We start from the raw sequence: 15,389 nt of genomic DNA on the forward strand, positions 1-15,389 counted from the left end.
TTTTTGGCGACCGCCCACCCCCTATAGCAAAAAAAAAAAAAAAAAGAAACATGAACATGCCTACATAGATGTTGCCATGTTTCCAAAGCAATACAAATTAGTGTTTTCTCAGTGTCTAAAATTTTCAGCAAGCAAATAATTATTTTGTCCATCACTCTCTTATAATAAAATAGGAAAGGATGGGGAAAAATATTCTTATCTTTCTCTGACAAAATACCAATTGTATTGCCTCAAGTTGAGGAATTGCTTTGGTAATACAATAATTACTGGGAAAACAGGTAAGAGTGGGAGTCATAGAAAGGCCTTTGCTGTAATAAAGATAAAAATCGATTTTCCCAGAAGGGAAGTCTTTGGGGAACAAACAAGAGTCTCTGTGATGATTCTGGTCTCTTTTGTGTTTCAGCCATCACGGGGGTAGTCCCTGGCACAACAGTTGCCCCTGGTGGTTCTAACACAGGTGAGTTGACAGGATGTTATGGAATATTCCAAATGTCCTCTTATAATTATAGGTCTCCTCTGATATTAGCCTCTTCAGGAGAAGCACAGTATCTTTTCCATGATCCTAAAATAGTCTCCAATTAACTCTTGTCTTTTTTATCTCTCTCAGAGGCTACAACTATTCTAGAAGGAAGTAGAACAACAAGAGTTGGAATAGTCACAGGTGAGCACTGCTAGGCTAATACCTGCACTTCCTAATTTCTCTTTCTAACAGTCTTCTGACAATATGTCTTCACAATTTACCTATGCTATATTGAGAAAATTCAGGGAAAAAAAAAGCCAAGATAGTCTTTAGATTGTCTCTTTATTACTGAGCTCCCAAGGGCCTTCAGTAGACCATCATGAAGTCAAACAGATGACAGCTAAATAGGTGATATGGAGAAAAATGTTTTTCTCTTTCAAAAAAGAACATGATAGTTGAGAACTGTCTCAGTAAAATCGCTGTAGAAAGATTGTTAGATGGGAAATACAGATGACTTTTAGCACTGCAAGTCTCAGAATAATAGTTTACTGCTGCAGAGGGAACTGAGATTCCTATTTAAATCAAGCAGTTGAACTATTGACTACCATCTCTGCCTTGTTTTAGGCACAACTGGCATAGTCTCTAGAGAAACTGTGGAACCTGGAACTTATCAAACAGGTAAATCTGAAAACATGCAAAACAGTTGGACATTGGCATGTTGGGTGACTTACTCTGACAGCAGCATAGTGTGTACTTTCTCATACCCTCATCCTTACTGATTTCTTTCTTTTTTTTCTTGCAGAGGCCACAACTTCCACAGGGAGTAGGATTACCCAAGCAGAACTTCCAGGAGGTGGGCTATTTCAATCTGAGGCTTTTAGGGGTCTTATCAAATTCCCATGGGGTGGTTACAGCAAAGATGAGTATGAAGGTTGGTTGAGAAAAGAAGCTACATTTCTTCTAGAACACAACATGCTAGAGTCATGAACTTGGACCTATGTAGGAGTTCCATGGCCTCAACTGTTCTGCTTGTCTGAATTTTTCAAGGGCAGGCTTGCAGAGCTAGTTGTTGGGTAGCAGGATGAGAGCAACCTGTTGATTATCCCCTGCCTTTCAGGGCACAATCCTTTTACTTATTTTGACTTTTTCCCAAAGCACTTGCTAACATCTAACATTGACTTATGTTCCATATTTACTGCTGGAATGTAAGCCATATTAGGGAGAGATCTTATCTTTTAACATTTCGTTCAGTGATAATTCCGAATGGATTAAAATGATATTACATGATAGAAAAGAAATGTTTAATAAATGCTAGTGGAATGATGAAATGTATTGTTTTGAAGCTTTTCACTCTGTTTACTTTAATAGGTACCACCATGGTTTTGCCTGAAGTCAGCAGCAGCTCAGAGTTCTAGGCCAGATAGGATGGAGGAAATAAAATCATCATATGAGTATTAGAGCCAAGGAGTTCTATTCTCACATCCCAATATCAAAATACCTCTAGTAATTGATGAGTAAAATTTAGAAAGATAATCCATCATTACTTTTTTCTTTTCCTTTAGGCACTTCTTTCACACCAGAAAGCCCAAGTTCTAAAGTGAAACAAGTAAGGGGGAGATAAGATCTCCTTCCACATTGAGTGGGCTCTATGAAAATGGAACCCAGCAGCAATAAGGATCAATAGTTGATCATTATTCATTGATTTTATTTCCAGGAAATAAAATGGTAGCAAGTCATGCACAGTGCATTTCTTTCCAATGCAAGGTTTATCAGAAAGTTCTTCCAGTGGTTCAAGGTCATAACTATTTCCAATACTGGTTGAGAGCTAATGTCTACTGATTTCTTTATTTTTCTCATTTTAGGTACTCCGGGAGAATCCTCCAAGACAACCATTACATTTGGAAGTTCCTACACAGGTAGATAAGTTAGCAGAAAATCTCTATATTTAACCTCATAGTTAGTAGACCTGCTCTGATGAAATATCAACATAATCCTTCTCTCAATATCCTAAATCCTCAGACCTCACCATTCATCCTTTTCCTTCCTCAGAGTCCACAACTGTAACAAAAGGCAGCAGCACAGGTGAGCAATGGACAGCCCACAGTTGAGGGTTTGGCATAAAGCATGACTCTCCATGGGGCCAGCAGATGGCATACTGGTTATGTCACTGGACTCCCACATGCCTGAACATGGTTTGAGTCCCAGACCTGATGGCTTGAAACTCATTCGATGTGTGTGTGTGTGTGTGTGTGTGTTGTATGTGTGTGTATGTGTGTGTGTGTGTATGTGTGTATGTGTGTGCTGAAGATCCCAGGAAGAGAAGAGATTACTATGTGGCCATGCCCCTTGTAGGGGGTGATTTCTCACTTTCCCTCTGTCTCTGTCTCCCGCTCTCTCTCCAGCAAGTGCACATACCCCAAGGCAAAAATCTCTAAAAAATGTATGACTCTCCAGGGGCTACCCCATTGGGAGGTGTATTTTCCTGCAGAGTAATTTACTTTCAGTGTTTTCATATGCTGATCATGTTCTGAAAAACACTGCAATACCTGCTTCTAGCCACAGCATTGTAACTTTCCAGAGATGGACTGCTGTGTAGACAGTATGAGAGCTTTCTCCTGTGATGTCATACATATTATTAAGGTGACAGAGAGAGCCAAAGAATACTATGTTTCTAGAAAGACTTCTGGAAATATCCTATATAAAGGCTTTCATCCCAAACAAAGATAGTATTTTCCCATATTTTTGACACATTTTAACATATTTCTGGTTTTCATCCCACAGTAAGCACCACTGCAACACCAGGAGGCCAAGCAAGTGGGAACGTGACAGGTGAGCCTAGGGGAAAACTAACTTGTTTTCTTATCTTAGAATGGATGGAATTTCAGAGGAGGAAGCCTCAATTTGGGAAGATTACTATGAGGATTGCCTTGTTAGTGAAATGGGTGATAGGACAGGCATATGATTCTCATCCCTTTTGGAAGCAGTAAGGGACCCTGTGATACAACAAGAGATAATGCCAGGGCACTATACAGTTTTAGTCCTTTGAGTTTCAGCCATCAATGGGGTTGCTCCTGGCACAACTGTTGCCCCTGACAGTTCTTATACAGATTAGCCTTTTTTTTTATTTTGAGGTTGAGATGAGAGGAAGATTTTTTTTTTTTTTGGAGAGACTTTTGCCATAAGAGCATGTCTGCTTGCCAAAAAGACAGAGAGACAGAGAGATAGAAAGCAAGAAATCACCTCCCAGCGGGGATGGCCATGCTGCAATTCCTTCTCCTCCATTCTCCTCTTGGGATCTTGAGCACATATACACACACACTCGGCATGAGTTTAAGCCACTGAGTTCGGGACTTGAACCACGGTCAGCTACATGGGAGTCCAGCAACATAGCCATTATGCTAACTGCTGGTCCCTCATACAGATGAGTCTTAAGGTGACAGACACTCTTCCATGGACCCATCTATGATGAGATGCCTTTTCCAGTGCTCTCCTGTGTCCTCATGGTCTGTAAAAATTTTCCAATCATCTGTATGCTGTCTCTCTCTTTCAGAGGCCACAACTTCTGTAGGAGGAAGTGAAACAACAAGAGTTGGGATAATCACAGGTGAGCTCTGCCAAGTTCTTCTAACTGTACCTTTTTTTTTTTTTGGAGAGATTTTCGCTGTAGGGTGCGTGTGCTTGCCAGACAGGCAGAGAGACATAGAGACAGAAAGCGAGAAATCACCCCCCAGGGGGGATGGTCACGCCGCAATCCCTTCTCCTCCATTCTCCTCTCGGGATCCTGGGCACACACGCACACGCGCCCGGCGTGAGTTTTAAGCCACCGGGTCCGGGACACGAACTGCGGTCGACTGCGTAGGAGTCCAGCGACATAGCCATTATGCTAACTGCTGGTTCCCAAGTTCTAACTGTACCTTTTAAGAACTCCTCAAAAGTCTTTGTTTTACATAATTTCAAATTTCCCGTATTTGTCACATTAGGCAAAAATTCAGCAGATGTTCAAATTTTGACATCCATAAATATAGTTCAGACACTTCAATATTTCTTCTTTATGTCTTGTACTCTAAAGACCCTTTATCAGGGTACCATGAGACTGTTCCTTGACAGTCACATATGTGATTTGGGCTCAATCTATCTCCCTGCAACAAACTACCCAAAAGGGACTCATTGGTGAAGACTTTTCTCTGTAAACTTGCGGAGGAAATGATATGTTTCATGAAAATATATAGCTTAATTTTTTTTTTTTTTTTAGAGGTTTTTGCTATAGGGCACATGCACTCGCCAGACAGACAGAGAGCAACAGAAAGCGAGAAATCACCCCCTGGGGGATGGCCACACCGCAATCCCTTCTCCTCTATTCTCCTCTTGGGATCTTGGGCATGCACGCACACGTGCCTGGCATGAATTTTAAGCCACTGGGTCTGGGACACGAACTGTGGTCAGCTACAAGGGAGTCCAGCGACATAGCCATTATGCTAACTGCTGGTCCCAAAATATATTGCTTAATTTTTTAAACTAGAAATTCCAATAAAATAATTTTATTGGCATAATAAAAAACCAGTTTTTCGTTTATTTTCCATTAAGAGCTTATGTCCATTTCATGATGGCGATGAACTGATCAACCTTCCACAATCCTTTTCTTATTTCAGATACTGCTGAGGGCATCTCTAGTAAAACTCGGGAACCTGTAAGTGCCCGTACAGGTCAGTAATTCTGAGTATGGCTCTTTGGGCAATATAAACAGTGGGAGCCCCAGAATGTCCTGTCCAGCCTTCATACTTTCCATTTTATTCTCTCAGAGGCCACAACTTTCCCAGGAGACAGTGGGACCGCCAGGACAGAACTGGCCAAAGGTAAGCTCTTCCATTTGAGGCTGAAGGTCTCATCGTTCCTCTGCTTGGATTGCTCCTTGAATGAATCATATAAAGAAGTTCGAGGGTGGGGCGTGTGTTTCCTCTGGGGGCTGGTTTCAAGTCAAACTGGGAAGTTACTCTACTCCTGATTCCATGATCTCAGATGTTTCAGCTAAGCTGTGTGTAATAGCCTGGCTTACAGAGACATATATTCTCTGGGAAAAGATAAAAGAGTATATTGCATATATTCCAATTCCCTAGGGCTTCCATTGTTCTTACCTAGCTTAACTTTCCCCCATGATGTATCATTTTCTACTTTGTCTTGTCAAGTTATGCATGATGTTTATGGTTTGTTTTCTATCTTTACTAGTAATCATCATGAAGGCAGCTCATTGTTAAAATGCCCAAGTATGTAAAAATGTCCACAAAGATTAAAACCATGCTTTATTCTTTCCTGTAGTTATTTCTGGCATGCCAGAGAGATATGAAACAAGTGTGTTTAAGGCCCTGAAGTTTCCTAACCTTACAGTAGCAACACATTTATCCCAGGTTGGCCTGGGAAATCAAATGCTGGAAAGTTGTTTGTTTTCTATTTTCTTCAGAAATGGAGTATCCTCAGGAAAAAAATTACTGGTGTTTTGGGGTCACACTGATGCACCCAAGATTAAAATTAGGGAGACCATGCTCTCTTGTTTCATTTACTTTTTTGCATTTTAGGTACTACTGGAGAATTTTCTGGAACAACTATTATATTTGGAAGTTCTAGTACGGGTAGGTTAACAAAGAAAAAATGCCTTTTTTTTTTTATAGAGAGAGATATTTTTGTTATAGGGCACATATAATCACTGGAAAACCAGAGACAGAGAGATAGAAAGTGAGAAATCACCCCCCACCAGGGGAGATGGCGATGCCATAATCCCTTCTCCTTTATTCTCCTCTTGGGATTTTGCACAGGCACACAGACACACACTAGGTATGAGTTTCAAGTCACTGAGTCCAGGACTCGAACAGTGGTTGGCCATGTGGGAGGCCAGCCATTGCTCCATCTTCAGGTCCCAGAAATGCTTCTTAATTTCAGATACCACGATATCTTTTTTAGAATTGTTATGATAAAATAACACCCCAGTTTCTATTCCCAGTTTTCCAAGTCCCTAAAAATGATCATTCTCCTCTTTCATCCCTCAGAGGCCATAACCTCTACAGAAGCAACTAGTACTACTGGAACTGGACTCAAAACTGGTAAGAATAAAAGAACCCATGATTTTTGGGTCATCAGGATTAGAGCTGTCTGATTTTTCTTGACAGAATTTGCATTTTATTTAACAATGCTGAAAGTATATTTAAATAAGTTTGATTAAATATTTTGGAAAATCTACTAATTCTACAATTGAGTCTAATTGTTCCAAATTTGAGAATGGAGTTTCTTCTTCTCCATTGGATTTCCCCTTCTCCAACAACAGCATTTCTACTGGAATACAGAAAGAAGTGTGTGTATGTGTGTGTGTAAAATAGAATAAATCCCCTAAAGAACTAAGACATACACATGTATATGTGGGAATCTTCAAACATTTCATGGAAAATGCATATTATGGAAGAAGTTCACATTGATTTAAATTTTTTTGTACTAAAAAGAATTTTTGTATCAAAAAGAACTTTTAATTAATTTTTCCACAAACTTTTTGAAGTACCCTCATATGTGTGTGTCTCTATGTATGTATCAATTTACTTCTTCAATATTTTCTCCTACATCTAAGGTTTTCAGCACAGTTAAACCTTTCACCTCTCATTTCTACCTCACAGCCGGCATCTCGACAACACCAGGGGACCAAGCAGGTGAGCAGGGCCTACTTTTTATAAAATTCCAGGCAGAAGTACCTCAAGTTGGGAATGTTGTCTTATTTGCTTTGTTGTGCTTTGTTGAAAGTAGGTAATACATCTAATTCATCACCTGCCATGTGCTCAGAGAAAGAGATTTCTGTTGTGGCAAATAAACACATACATACACATGCACTAAATACACCTTTATTTGACTTAATGAGTCACCATAGTAACCTCTGTTCCTGTGTGTTTTAAGCAACTCTGGGGTAGCATTGGGCACAACTGTTGGCCCTAGAAGTTCCAGTACAGGTAGGTCTATGGTTTGCCAGGGAATCATTTACCTACTTCCTACAATAACACATCTTTCCTTTTAGTGCTTCTATGCAGAAGAATTACTCTTCTATTCCAGAATCTTTTCCATTTTTATCTTTTCTCTCTTAACACCTTCAGTATTCCCCGTAGAAGATGGAGTGACTGGGGATGCCAAAACTACCATTCCAGGGAGCCAGCTCTCTAGCAGTCAAACAGGTAGGGTACGAGAAAATTTTAATGTTTTCCTCATATTGAGGAATATCTAGAATAAAGAGACTCTAAGAGAAGAGCTTATTAGCCTTTGTATTATTCCTTCTTTATTTTTTTTTGGAAAAAAAAAAAAAGTACTTTGGAAACGCATATAAGGAACCCTGGAATGAACCTTCACTGACTCAAAATAAAAAGAGTTTACTGTTTTTCTTCTTAGTCCTTCTTTTAATGTAAATAAAATGTTCCTTTTTCTTTGTAATTCCAGTGACCAGTGGGAGAGTCTCTGGCAAAACTGTTGAACCTGGGAGTTCTGTCACCGGTAAGTCAATATTTTCAAAGGGAGATCCCTTGTTGAAACTCAAGCAGGAATATGTATCTTCAAACATACTTTCCACTTTCCTCAATTTCTCTTCCAGAGGACAAAGCTTTCTTAGAAATCAGTGAGACCGAGGAGTCCCGGATGTTAGCACTGTTGTTGAATACACTTCATGTCTCTAGATGTGAAAGATTGTTGTACAGAAAGGGCAGGTTTTCCAGCTCATACCTGAGGCCACGCCTCTCAGTTGGATTCTACACCAGTCTTTTTCAATGCCTGGCCTTGTGGTGTACATTTCCAGAAAGAGTAAAAGTTGCAGTAATTTTCTGGATGATTAACCCATAGGAGTGTTTTTACGTAAACTATTTCCACACCTATCTTTGTTGTAATACTATCATGTCAGGTAAAGTTACCAGTAACCTATTACTTTTCAATCCAGGTAAATAGTGATGACCAAAATAAATGTGAGGTATTTTAGGGGTCTTATTTTTTTGTGTGTACCAAATAAAAATGATCAAGGAGAGGAATATTTTATCTTTCTATTAAGAAGCATGGGAACATAAAATAGCCTAGAATATTTAGAATATTATAATAATCCAGAATGCTTGTGTAATACAACCCAGATATTAGAAGAGCATTGAAAGAAATTATGCTGGGAGATGTTTCTGGAGCTTTAAGAAGATGTTTCTGGAGCTTTAAAGTTTTGAAAGAAATATTGTGAGATGAAGAAAACAGTGAGAAAATCTATTAATTATGTATTCTATAATGAGAATATTATTACATATTATAATGTAAAAATTTTAAAATTGATTCCTTTTGAAATGAGAATCAACTGCAAAGTTTTTAATAGGTTGATTACCATGTCCAGATTGGATTTCTTTTAGAGATTAATTAGTCATAAGGTATGGGATTGAAATGAAGGTGAGTGAGAGAACAGGGTGGAGGTGGGTTATCTCATTTGAAGTCTGATGGAAGTGAGAGATGATTAGGAACTGAAATAAGACAGGCATATGGGACAGCAGGGAGCAGGAGTGTGCACTGTGTGGGCAAGTTAGAACCAACTAATGTGGTGGAAGATGAAAGAGAGAAGTTTGAAAGGGTCCCAGTTCATGGAAAGTTTGGTGCTTGGGTGAGTGGATGAAGATATTATTCAATAAATTGGAAAATATATTAGAGAAATTAAAAAGTGATAATTGATAGAAGATATAGTGAGATCAGATTGTACAGTTTGAGTTTGAAATGCACGAAGTTTTCCAGTTTGTGATGCCCACCAGAATTGATGAGGGTGTCTAGAGTCCAGGAGAGATGCCTGTACTGAACATAGAGATATGTCAATCATTTGTTTACAAATGATAATTGAAACAGTGGGTGCTGATGAGTTTATTTAGGATAATCACAGTGATAGTGAGAAGATATAGTTCCTTGGGCTCTCCAGTTTCTAAAGAGGATGGAAAGGCAAAAAAGACTGCAATGGGGAGTGGTTTTATTCAACAATTGTCAATTTGTTTGACTTAGAGTAACTCAGGTATTGGAACACCGGGATAAACCATACTGTACCAGAAGATCATACAGACTCTAATTTGAGGATTCAGAATCTCAGATAAATGGGATCAACCAGAACTTATTAGAAACATTTTCATTTAATAAGATTCATTCTCCAGAATATCTAACCTATAGTTATGAAACCTTGAAAGAAGAGGGAATCAGTCCTGAGAGAATTAATTAAAATATAGCCACACATCACCTAATGATACTTTGGTCAACAATGAACAGCATACATGGTGGTGGTCCCATAAGAAGTACATATCTTATACCATCTAACTTATTTCTGCAATAGATGTAGATGGGTATATCATCTAGGTTTGAAGATATATTCTATGATGTTCACACAGTGATGAAATTGCCTAATGAGGCATTTCTCAGAACACATCCCCATCATTAGACAACAGATGACATATTAAAAGTCTTAATTTTTTTCATCTTTAGGAGTAACTAACATAATTCCAGGGAGTGAACCTACTGAAAGTGAAACAGGTGAGTATGAGGGACTGAAAAAAGTGAGACTAGAGAAGGCACCCTATCTCCATGATCCTAACCCTGGAAAAGAAAGATCCCAGAAAATTGAAGTTTATGAGAAAAAAAATATAACAAAACAGGAAAACCACATTTATTTAATCTCTTTGGACAAGAAATCCAGGGGCAAGAAATACATTATTACAGAGAAATTCATGGATTTGTCCTTAACCATGATCAACAATCAATAAGAAGGACATTACTCACATCGCCTCTCTCTCTCTTCTCTCTCCCACCCCAGGTCCTACCAAGACAGTCTCTGAGATTACAGCTTCACCTGGAATTTCTGGAACAGGTAAGTGAAGCAATAAAAAAACTTTAAGATTTTTTTTTCCTTCAGGGGAAAGATCATACACTGTGCATCACTTTCATAACTGTAACTCTCCATCTTAATTTACTTCTCACAGAGCCCACAACTTTTAAAGAAGGTGTTGGATCCACCAAAGCAGGAATTTCACCAGGTGAGTTTTACCAGATTTTTGATTCTCAATTTTTCTATTTGAATTCACTACATAGAGATTATGAGTGGAAGTAAACGTCATAGAAAAGTGGTCTCTTTTTCTTTAATAGCAGACCATGAAGACAGACTACATTATCTCCCCAATTTGTTCTAGAGAACATATTATATATGTAATTCTCTTTAGACACATTTTTCTGTAGTCCCTTTGTTTTGTCAGACAGTACTCTAAGATCAGTGAGAGTCACTAGCAGTCAAGAAGGTAAGTAAACATCACTACAATAAATACAAAGTAAATTTGCTAATTAAGGCTTCAATTAAGATGCCTAGCCTTTGATCAAAAGTTTAGACACAATTTATTTTCTCTGGTTTTCTGCCCCTAGAGAACCAAGGAGTCAAGTCATTGGAAGAAAATTATGTGCACAAAAGAAATATATTTATTCATTTAGTAATCCGATTCTAGATAATTATAGATCTAGATCAATAACATCTATGAGGCAGGTGCCAGCAGGTGGCATAAAGGTTAAGGCTTTGGACTCCCTGGTGGCCAACTGTGGTTTGAGTCCCTGGACACAGTGGCTTGAAACTCATGCCAGGAACATGGTGTGTGTGCCTGAAATCTTGAGAGAAGAATGGAGGAGAAAGAATTGAAGTGTGGCCATCTTCCTGGGGGATATGATGTCTCACTTTCTATCTCTCGGTCTCTCTCTGTCTCCCTGGTGAATGCATGCGCCCTATACCAAAAATCTGTGAAGAAAAAAAAATATGAAGCAATTCTCCATCATTTTTTTAAACACAAAATTGTAAAAAAGTACATTGGAAAAGAAGGCCAGCCTTAACATTTGGTATAAGAAAATTTGTTAAGTTGTATTATTTGGCTTTAGAGAAACAGGACAACTCAATAATACTTTTTTCAGGGTAAAAAAGGCTTTCTGAGATGTATTCTTCCCTTTTATTACAGGAACCACTAGCCAAACAGTTATTTCGGGAAGTTCCGTCTCAGGTAGGTAAAAGTTTACCTTCCTAGTGTTTTAAACTACATATCTTAAAAAATAAATAAGTAAGATCACTTCTCTGGAATTGACCATTGTAGCATGAACACAGCAGTCTCTACCTCATTCTTTCTTAGGGATAACTGAGTGTCTGCCATTTGTCGAATTCTCATAATGACTCCTAGCCTGTGCCTCAATATTGGGAGTAACTGGGGGTAAAGGTAAAGGCCCAGGAAACAGGAAAGCACCTCATTAGAGAATTTACTTTTTCCAACTCCTAAGATTGTCTTCTCATTCTGGGTTTCTGGGACTCAAAGCAGAGCCGGAGGTAAGGTTGTGAAATCACGTGAGGTCACACAAAGTAACACCACTAAGGGAGGGAGTAGATGTTGTAATCCAACCAATATTTCTTGAGCAAGATATAAAACCAAGAGGACTCATGTGCTCTGAGAGTTCTGGTTTGGTACTTTGTTTCTGTTTTGGGTCATTCACAAAGGTGTTTTATGGGCTAGCTGAAGCATTCACCCCAAAATTTGTCTGATTAAATCAGACATATCTGATTAAGCCATTTGGGTTTGCTATTTGGTACTTTATCTTTTCACAGTGAAGCCTCTGTCCTTCCATAAAGACTGGATGATAGAGGCACTGTCTTTCTAGATAGTTTCATTTGAATGACGTAGCTACCAGGTACCTAAGAGAGAGATTCTTGAATAATAAAACTGGTAAGACACTGGGAGTTTTATATCTCAAAGGGATAGAGAAAGAATGTATCATTGCAAGCTTTCTAAAGTAAATGCTCTAAGGAAAGGGATGTCGGGATCCATAACTAGGAAGGAAACTGTCTAGTTTAGTCAAGTTATGGAGAACATTAGGCCATCTTGGTCAACACAGATATTTTTCTCATTTTTTCTCACTCCTGTATAACTTTTCTCCCTCCAAAACTAATCCAGAAGAACCAAAAAAAAAAAATCAATTTGCATGAAGTAAAATAGTTAAGTGTGAAAAAAAGCTCTTGTCATTTTGAGAAGGGGAGACCCAGAAGTAAAGATTGTACCAGGGTAATATAGAAATATTCAGGTCCCCTGTGTGAGCCAGGTGTTGCTATGACAGGGACCTCTCAATGTTTCAATGGTAGAGGTGTGAACTAGCATTTGTAGATGCATTAGTCACTCAGGTGCTTTGAGACTCTTTTTTAGATGAAGGTGTCTTAAGGGCCTGCTTTTCAGAGACCAGAAAAAGTTCATTGCTCTACCTTGCTCAATTTAGGTACCTCCAAGGAAGCATCTGAAACAACCACTGCTCCTGGAATTTCTACCACAGGTAAGTCAAATGTAATGAGTGAACTTTTCTTGGTAGCATCTCAAAAGACAGAGCAACCAAAATGAAGATTCCATAGATATAAAGAGAGGGCTGTGGTGGTTGTGAGGGGATAAATATTGGGAAGATTTTGGTCAAAGGATACAAAATTTCAATTAAGTAGGAAAAATAAGTTCAAGTGATCTGTTGTACAGCATCATGACTATATTAACAATATACTGTGTTCTTGAAAAATGCAGAGCATAATGTTCTTCACCATAAAGAATATAACAGAGAGGTAATACATAACATTAATTAGTTAAGTATAGTCATTTTTCAGTGTATATATTCTTCCAAATTTCATGTTGTATATGATAAATGCATACGGTTTTATTTAGCAATAAAAATATGATAAAAATAAGTAAGGGCCAGCCAGTAGTGTGGTGGTTAAAAGCTGCCAGATCCCACATGGCCAGCTGTGTGAGTCAAGTCCCAGACCCTGCAGCTTGAGAAGCATGCTGGGTGTGTGAGTAGAAATGCCCAAAATCCTAAAGGGAGAAATGAAGGGAAGGGACTGTGGTATTGATCATTCCTCAACAAGGGTGCTTCCTCATTTTTCTTTTCCTTCTCTCTTTGTCTCTCTTCAGTGAGTACACACATCCACTAGCAAATTAAAAACATAAAATAAGTAAAAATCATTTAAAAACTGAGGTTAACTTTAAGCAGTCCCCTGTACTCACCACTTTCGTTCCCCGCCTTAGCAGCCACTGTCTCTACAGGAGTCAAAGAAACCTGTGAAACTGGAGTATGAACAGTTGAATGCTGGCAACACATAATGAACATAGCTATTATCAAAATCCAAAATTGAAATTTGATATGTTTTGAGTCCGGACATGAAACAATGAGTGAAAAGTGACACTCTTGACATCACGTGACCATCGCAGTCAAATATTACAATTCAAAATATTGTATGAAAGTAACTTCAGGTTGTGTGTATAAGTCATATATGAAACACAAATGAATTTCATGTTTAGACTTGAGTCCTATCCTCAAGATATATATACATATATGCAGAAATTCTAAAATAATAATTAAAAATCTGATATTTGGCACGCTTCTGGCCCTAACCATTTTAGATAAAGGATAATCAACTTGTACAAACTCTTCAGTCATCACTGTAGAGTTGAATTTGGAGGTGAGCAAGAGAGAAAAACCAGGAAGATAGTGTCAAATATCCTTTTGGAATGTGATTTGTGAAGTTCAACTAGGGATATTGTTTTTCTCTAGGATTTGTGGTTTAGGCTTTCATTAGAACACTCCTCCTGAAAGCCTATTGAAGAACATTGAGATTTCTGAGGATGAGATTATGAGGTTGTCAGTTCTGAAATCTTTTCTATTTCCTTTTGCAGTTTCTACCTCACCTCCAGCTGGAAACAAAACAAGCCCACAAGAATCTCCGCCAGGTAAAAGGAGATGACCCAAATGAACTGAATCAGAGTATCTGTTCCACAGGAAGCATTTCTTGAGTATGAATCTGTACCATCACACGGACTCACATGCATATACACACAGACTTGATAAGCGTATGTTATTCCAATAAAAAAGAAATCACAATACTGTGCTATAGGGCTCCCTTAAGAGCCGTTGTAGTGGCGGTAGGGAATCAAGAAACAGAATAAAATAGGTCAGTATGGAAAAAGTCCTAGTTTCTCTGTTTCAGCTAACATTTCCTTTACGCCTTATAGTGCTAGACTATAGCAGACATTTAAAACAAAATCATGATTAAGATGTGGCATTTGTCATTTTATGATATTGTGTGTGTATATGTGTGTGTGTAGGGAGGAGAGATTATTAAGGGCCCAAATGATATCATCATACTATACTTAATGGCAATAGAGCAATATGTACAAAAATTTTGGTTGGGGTGGGGTGAGACTAGATACTGCTTATTAATTCATAGCATTGAGTAAAAGCATCAGATAGGATATAATTGAGTTTAACATTGGCTGGGGTGGAGAGAGAGTTCTTCCCCAACAGCCCTTGATAAAACAGACCTGAGATGACAGGGTGAGTTCAAGAATCAAGCAGAAAACTCTCTGAGGTTCAGGGAGAAAATCAAATGAGAAAGGTGAGTAAAGGAAAGTTCATGAAGAAACTATTTTTTTTCAAACTTAATGAAACATTATCCCTATAATAAAAAAAAATAGTATCCCTTAAGGATTTTAAACAAGAGAATGATATGACTGGATAGTTATTTTAGAGAAATTGCTTTGAGAAATTTCTCACCATTAAGAGATTGTTCTTTATGACTCTTCTTACAAATATCTGCAATGAACGCTTACAAGTCTTATCATAGAAAATTTTCTGCTGTATTTAAGCCTAATCATTTCCCTCTCCTGCTCCTTGGTTTCTGCTAATCTGCTAAGCATTCATAATTAGAAACTAGCCCAGCCTCCCTCAGTAAACAGAGACATTTGTTTTCCCAAACTCCCACATCTTTAACTCATTTCTTATCTGCTTCTCTTGTATCTATTAGTTGTTGAAATCACTTCCCTAAACATGTAGAAATTTTAAGTTCTTTTAATATATTTTCTTGCTCCTA

General features: G+C 38.2%; 1 protein-coding gene across 2 annotated transcripts in view; it reads left to right on the top strand.

The window, feature by feature from the left end:
• Positions 1-15,389, top strand: part of LOC102479306 (apomucin) — a 61,013-nt gene that overhangs the window by 34,765 nt on the left and 10,859 nt on the right. Inside the window, exons 14-34 of one of the 2 annotated variants that reach the window (XM_027767773.1) lie at positions 404-457; positions 608-661; positions 1,085-1,138; positions 1,263-1,313; positions 2,323-2,376; positions 2,510-2,542; positions 3,242-3,289; positions 4,011-4,064; positions 5,110-5,163; positions 5,260-5,313; positions 6,031-6,084; positions 6,499-6,552; positions 7,114-7,146; positions 7,582-7,659; positions 7,919-7,972; positions 9,956-10,003; positions 10,284-10,337; positions 10,450-10,503; positions 11,461-11,502; positions 12,758-12,811; positions 14,197-14,250. In XM_027767773.1, coding sequence (XP_027623574.1) covers positions 404-457; positions 608-661; positions 1,085-1,138; positions 1,263-1,313; positions 2,323-2,376; positions 2,510-2,542; positions 3,242-3,289; positions 4,011-4,064; positions 5,110-5,163; positions 5,260-5,313; positions 6,031-6,084; positions 6,499-6,552; positions 7,114-7,146; positions 7,582-7,659; positions 7,919-7,972; positions 9,956-10,003; positions 10,284-10,337; positions 10,450-10,503; positions 11,461-11,502; positions 12,758-12,811; positions 14,197-14,250 — 1,089 coding nt within the window. The remainder of the gene's footprint in view (positions 1-403; positions 458-607; positions 662-1,084; positions 1,139-1,262; positions 1,314-2,322; positions 2,377-2,509; positions 2,543-3,241; positions 3,290-4,010; positions 4,065-5,109; positions 5,164-5,259; positions 5,314-6,030; positions 6,085-6,498; positions 6,553-7,113; positions 7,147-7,581; positions 7,660-7,918; positions 7,973-9,955; positions 10,004-10,283; positions 10,338-10,449; positions 10,504-11,460; positions 11,503-12,757; positions 12,812-14,196; positions 14,251-15,389) is intronic. The other variant, XM_027767774.1, reaches the window with a different exon arrangement.

Source organism: Tupaia chinensis, unplaced genomic scaffold, assembly GCF_000334495.1.
Source record: "Tupaia chinensis unplaced genomic scaffold, TupChi_1.0 Scaffold144624_1, whole genome shotgun sequence".
Classification (NCBI taxonomy): domain Eukaryota; kingdom Metazoa; phylum Chordata; class Mammalia; order Scandentia; family Tupaiidae; genus Tupaia; species Tupaia belangeri.